General features: G+C 42.2%; 1 protein-coding gene across 5 annotated transcripts in view; it reads right to left on the reverse strand.

The window, feature by feature from the left end:
* The window catches only part of PIBF1 (progesterone immunomodulatory binding factor 1), a 239,588-nt gene extending 233,031 nt beyond the window's left edge, over window positions 1–6,557 (reverse strand). For 3 of the 5 annotated variants that reach the window (XM_070048728.2, XM_070048727.2, XM_089303619.1), the window contains exons 1-2: window positions 5,927–6,557; window positions 4,892–5,191 (exon numbers count right to left, since the gene is read on the reverse strand). In XM_070048728.2, coding sequence (XP_069904829.2) covers window positions 4,892–5,143 — 252 coding nt within the window. In that variant the 5' untranslated portion in view covers window positions 5,144–5,191; window positions 5,927–6,557. Of the gene's footprint in view, window positions 1–4,891; window positions 5,192–5,534; window positions 5,640–5,926 lie in introns of those variants that run through there. The other 2 variants (XM_089303617.1, XM_089303618.1) reach the window with 2 other exon arrangements.
* Window positions 6,558–6,590: the final 33 nt, after the last annotated feature.

Consider the following 6,590-nt stretch of genomic DNA (forward strand, 5'->3'; position numbering starts at 1 on the left):
TTTACCTGTTACACCACTATGCTGGCCCTGAGTAGCTACACTTTAATTTCTCCTGGTTTTCTGAATGGGAAGTGGAAATCAATGTTTTCTCAGTTCTCTTGGACTTGTTTATTTTTGGTTTTAGACATGGGGAAATCAAATCAACCTGGTCAAGACATTCAGAGTAATTTAAACTATAGGAGCCAGAGCTGTGTTGCAGCGGATTAAGACACCTTCTGCAGTGCTGGCGTCCCAAATGCGTACAGGTTCGAGTCCCGCTGCTCTGCCTCGGATCCAGCTCCCATGTGAGAGACCCAGATGGAGTTCTGGGCTCCTGGCTTCAACCTGCCCAGTCCTAGCTGTGGCAAGAATTGGGAGAATGAACTAGTGGATGGAAGATCTCTCTTTGTCTTTCTGTCTTTCAAATATAATGAAAACAAATAAACAAAACTTTAAAAATTACAGGAACACAAAAATAAGAAATGCTCATGAGGTCTAGAGGCCAATTCTACAATGGTGGTAAAAAGTTGTAGGCAGCCAGGATGCCTATCACTGTGGGAGTGGACGGATGTATCATTACATGCACATAGAGAATTAAGGTGAAAAAAAAGGATTAGATGCACACACAGTAACAAAGGATTTAAAAATTAGTACTAGATAGAAAAAAGAGATGAGGTCTAAAAATATGATCTACCATTTACATAAAGTAAAAATTAATATACATTCTCAAGATTACATGCAAACTAAAGGATTAACACTGGAATAGTTGCATGGAGGGGAAACAGATAGGAATAAGGCAGTAACAAAAATAAATATATTAAAAACCTAGTGGCCTTGCAAGAATCAATGATTTTGTGTCATAAACCCAGGAATAATATTGATTCAATTTTCTATGCTTGTTGTACAACTAGAAAACAATTGGGGGGGGGCGGAGCTGTGGTGCAGCGGGTTAACGCCCTGGCCCAAAGCACCGGAATGCCACATGGGCGCTAGTTCGAGAGTCCTTGGGCCCCTGCACACTTATGGGAGACCCAGAGGAAAATTCTGGCTCCTGGCTTCGGATTGGCGCAGCTCAGGATTGTTGTGGCCAATTGGGGAGTGAACCAGCGGATGGAGGACCTCTCTTTCTCTTTCTCTCTCTGCCTCTCCTCTCTCTGTGTAACTCTGATTTTCAAGTAAATAAATAAATCTTTTAAAAAAAAGAAAACCATCAGTGGAGGGGCTGGTGCTGTGGCACAGCAGGTTAATGCCCTGGCCTGAAGCATTGGCATCCCACAGGGGTGCTAGTTCGAGACCCGGCTGCTCCACTTCCAGTCCAACTCTCTGCTATGGCCTGGAAGAAGATGGCCCAAATCCTTGGGCCCCTGCACCCATGTGAGAGACCTGGAAGAAGTTCCTGGCTCCTGGCTTCTGAGTGGCGCAGCTCTGGCAGTTGCAGCCAATTGGGGAGGGAGCCATCGGATGGAAGACCTCTCTCTCTCTCTCTCTGCCTCTCCTCTCTCTGTGTAACTCTGACTTTCAAATAAATAAATAAATCAAAAAAAAAAAAAAAAAGCAAACCATTATGGGGCCCGCACAGTGGCGCAGTAGATTAATCCTCTGCCTGAGGCACTGGCATCCCATAAAGCCAGGTCTTCAAATCCTGCTCTCTGCTATGGCCTGGGAAAGCAGTGGAAGATGGCCCAAGTCCTTGGGCCCTTGCACCCACATAGGAGACCAGGAAGAAGTGCCTGGATCCTGGCTTTGGATTGGCGCAGCTCTGGCCGTTGCAGCCATTTGGGGAGTGAACCAGCAGAAGGAAAACCTTTCTCTCTGTCTCTCCCTCTCACTGTAACTCTACCTCTCAAATAAAATAAATAAAAAATCTTAAAAAAAAAAAAACTATTACAACAAACTATACTAAGCCCCATGGGGGTACAAAAACAACAGTATAGTGCTGATAAAGTGCAGCTACAAATATATTACAGTAATATATAATATGTGAATAAGCATATTTTTATTATATACCAGGCATGTAAGAGCTTGCATGGATTAATTTAATTCTCTCAAGAAACCCAAGTAAATATTATCATTATTTTACAAGAAATCAGGGGATATAAAAATTTACGGGATTTATACAAAGTATATATATATATATATACAAGCTAGGATTAACCCACACTTTGTATACTTAGAACTCTGGCTATGATCCATTACACTATGGAATCTCTCATGAATCAGTCACCATTTCTGTAATTAAAACTTACACTTAAAAAGAGGGGAAGACATTTATAACCAAGCATAATGCCAAGTGGAAAACAAGTTGTTGCCAAACAAAATTTAAGTCAGAATATGGCACACAATCAGCATGTAATGAAATACATGTTGAACGAATGGGTGGATGATGGAATGGGAGAGTACCTTCAGACTTCTTCAATGACTTGTATTACAGGAGATTCTGAGATGGAAATACTGAGCCAGCAGCAATGTAGAATCCCTTTGAGGCGTAAAGGGAATTTGAGTGAAGGACTAGGGACGGGAAATGCCTGGCTACACTGACAAAATATCGAGCGACCTTGTCTAGGGGTGGTGACTATACAGGGCAGCTAATAGAAAGTGTTTGGAGATTCACTTGCACAAAGAATGGGCTTTAGACTTTCTGGGTCTGAATTCCACCCGGCTCCCTCACTTCTGTCTGTCCTGAATGACTGGAGTAGGCTATTAACGATCTGCTGGCTTTGTTTCATTAACAGCAAAATGAGTTTCAGCCATTTATTTAAGAAACAGTTGAGGGAGCCTGGGGCCAGCATGGTGGCATAGCAGGTAAAGCCGCCGCCACCTGCAGTGCTGGCATCCTATATGGGTGCTGGTTTGAGTCCTGGCTGCTCCACTTCCGATCCACCTCTTTGCTATGGTCTGGGAAAGCAGTAGAAGATGGCCCAAGTCCTTGGGCCCCTGCACCCAGAAGAAACTCCTGGCTTCTGCTTTTGGATCGGACTGGCGCAGCTCCAGCACTGTGGCCAACTGGGAAGAGAACCAGCGGATGGAAGACCTCTCTCTCCTCTCTCTGCCTCTTCTTCTCTCTCTGTGTAACTCTGACTTTCAAGTAAATACATAAATCTTTTAAAAAAGAAAAAGAAATATTTGAGCACTTACTATATGTTTTTTTTTTTAAAGATTCTAAGTGCTGGAAATACAGAAGTGAATACAAATACATTCCTTTCCTTGTGCACTTCAGTCTATTAGAAAGACAAATACCAAACAGTCAGTCCTGTGGACATTTGGATGAGGAACAGAAAATAAAGGGGGTGAAAAAAATGAGAATACCGTTTTAGTTTATAATAATAGCTAATATCTGTTGCATTTTAAAAATTAATTAATTTATTTGAAAGAGTTATGGAAGGAGAGTGAGAGAGAGAGAGATCTTCCCTGTGCAGCTTTACTCCCCAGTTAGCTGCCATGTCCAGAGCTAGGCCAGGCTGAAGCCAGCAGTCAGAAGCTTCATCTGGATCTCCCACATTGGTGGCAGTGGCCCAAGTACTTGGGCCATCCTCCACTGCTTTTTCCAGGCCATTAGCAGAGAGCTGGATCTGAAGTGGAACAGCTGGGACACGAAATGGCACCCATATGGGATGGTGGCATTGTAGGCAGTGGCTTTACCCACTAAGCCACGACGCGAGGCCCCTGCTGCATGTTTATTGCTTTTGTCCTTTCAAAATTCATGTACTGAAATCCAATACTAATGTGATAATAATAGGAGTGGGGGCATTTAGGCAGATGATTAAAATATATTGGTCGTACCCTATCAGTGTGAACAGTGGTACCCTTATAAAAGAAACTAAGTATCAGACAGCAACCCAATTTATTTTATTAGTTCATTGAAATATGATGGATCAGGAAGACTCTTATCCTATCACCATCACACACACTCAAAAAGCATCTGAAAATCAGAGTTGTTGTGAGGCTTAAATGAGACAACTCAATGAAAAGCTCTCCAAACTGTGTCTGGCCCAGCATAAGCACTCCATAAACGTTAGCTATTATTACAGATTCTTAAATTTACCCAAACAACTTCTTCATCTCATCAAGATCTTGAGATTTTGGACACTTTCATACTTTCCTAGAAAGAAAAGGTATTTCCTCAAGATTTGTTTTCTTATGGCAGAACTCTGAGGTATGTTAATTTATATAGTATAGGCAGGAGCTAGAATGGGAGATAAATGTGTAACTGAAACAACAAAATGGGGAGGTTGAAAGAGCTGGGACCAAGAGCAAAGATGGAGGGTTTACCATTGCAAAGAACAGTTTTCCCCAGAAACCTAAGTATTAATATCAAACTGACTCTTGTCTTTCTGAAATCACCATCTTTTTCTTATAGCTAGTATAACTTTACCAGGTCTTACATAAAACTATCTGTAAACAACCACACAAGGTAGAAAAACAAGGACTTAGACCATCTCATTTGCATAGCAAAACTACTGACTATAGACACCTGTAATTTATACCTCTTATACAGTAACTCTCAAATAGACAAGACACAGTAACTAGTAAATAGAAAGGTACCAAAGAAACCAAATCTCCAGGGCAAAGCACAATACAGATTCAATAATATAATCATGATCTCGATTCTCCCTCACAAACTAGGCACCATCAAGTTTAGTTCTCAATGAAGCAGAAAATCCCTTGGGTAGAAAATATACCTAAGAATATATATCTCACACACACTAGATTTTTTAAGTGGAGCACACAGAAATAATTCATCCCTGCCCACCTTTAAATCACTCCACCTGTCAATACTTTAAATAGGCCATCCCGGACAAGAAATATAAATGTTCTCATTTCAAGTTCAGACAACATAAACACTTCATCCTTACTCATCTGCTGCTTAAAGACAGTAAAGCATATAGAACACAAAATTTTCATCTGCTCTTACCTTTGTAAGATAATCCACTTTCAAATTGTCGATCATCATGTTTTTCTGGGACAGCTCTATTTTCAGCAACTGAATATTATGAAGCAGTTCTTTTCGTTCAATTAGCTGCCTGGTGATTTTGATTTTACCCTCTTGCTCTTCTGATGAGGAAATATCATCTGTAGGAACTGTTGTTTCTAAACTAATGTCTTCAGACTCCAGAGAACTAGAAATATTCACTTTTTTTGACTCCTTAGAAATTTTTCGAGACATTTTTTTAAATTATGGGTCAGTTTTCTTCTCTAATTCTCTTTCAATCTTCTGTAGAGAAAAAAAAAAAAAACAACTAAAGATTAGTGCAATATTAGCTCCAGAAAATACAGACAGCATAGAGAGTATTAAGGAGACAATAAGGATTTCTTAAATAATTATTAGGCAATTTGGAGAACTTCAAACCTAGGACAGATTATGACAGTAAATTACTGCTCAAATCAACATACACCCAATAAATCCTACTATGAACTCAGTCCTTTGATAAAACAAATAAAAAACACCCCACAGTTCCTGGCAGCAGGAATCTGCTCTTGGGGAGGCAAAGAAATGTACGAGTAAAGCAGTAAGCCCAACAGCACCCCAAAATGTCCCTCAGAAAAGCAATGCATACTCAAAGAGGAATCACTTCTTCCTTGGTCAGAAGAAGGTAACACAGAAGTAGCTTTGCACAGGCATAGTCATAAGGGAATATGCAGCAGGTATTCAGGCTGGTACAGAAGTGGAGGAAGTGGGAAACAACAGAGTCTGCAGTCGGGGTAGGGCCAAGTTTGCATCTGAATAGTGACTCCCACCCCCTACACCCACACAAGAAAAGATTAAGACTGTGCAGGGACTTAAATACCACAGTGGATTCGGATTTTATTCTACAGGCAATGAGGCATCCCTGGAGCATTTTAAAATATGGAAGCACTGAGACACAAACATTCTCACAGACGAGCTAGATAACAATGTAAACAAGGGAGTAGAAGAGAAAACCCAAGTATTCTAAATGGAACTTCTTACCCTTTCGCAAGAATCTGAGTGACTTCCTTGCTTTATTTCTTCACAGTATAATAACAATTTTTATGGTATTGTACATTTCAGGATGTCTTAACTGAAGGATCAGGAAAGAGATGTATGAAGCGGGAAACATGAAAAACTACAGTAAGACCGGCCTCGTTCCTTTTTAAAGAGAAGAGGGTAGGGAAAAGTGAAATCAAAGACAAATGCTCTCCTGGATTACAAAGATCAGAGACTGGCACCGGCGGTCCGCACGGCAGGCGTGATGATTAAGCCCCAAACTTGGAAGCTTCGGATTCCTTGCCTCGTGCGGGAAAGGAAGGGAGACGTAGGGCCGCAGGCTACCTCCAAAGCTTCAAGTACTCCACACCCAGGGCTGGGCCAGCCACACCGCAGACACTTCGCAGGTGCAGAGGCGCCTCCGGTCAGTCACTCGGGTTGTAGCCCCTCAGCAAAGGATCTCAGGACTGGGGACCGTTAGGATTCGTAACCAAGACAACCACTTCCGCACCTGCAGGGGGACGGAAGCCAGCGCACCCCACCGGAACTTGGCCTCTCGGGAGCCTCCGTGGGGCGCGCAGCAAGGCATGCTGGGAGCTGGAGTCTACAGGCGAGCTCCGCCCAAGCCTCGAGCGGAAATGGCTCTGTGCTCCGCCCATCCTCCGAG

The sequence above is a fragment of the Oryctolagus cuniculus genome, chromosome 9 (genome assembly GCF_051225735.1).
Source record: "Oryctolagus cuniculus isolate XC-2025 breed Fujian yellow rabbit chromosome 9, ASM5122573v1, whole genome shotgun sequence".
Classification (NCBI taxonomy): Eukaryota; Metazoa; Chordata; class Mammalia; order Lagomorpha; family Leporidae; genus Oryctolagus; species Oryctolagus cuniculus.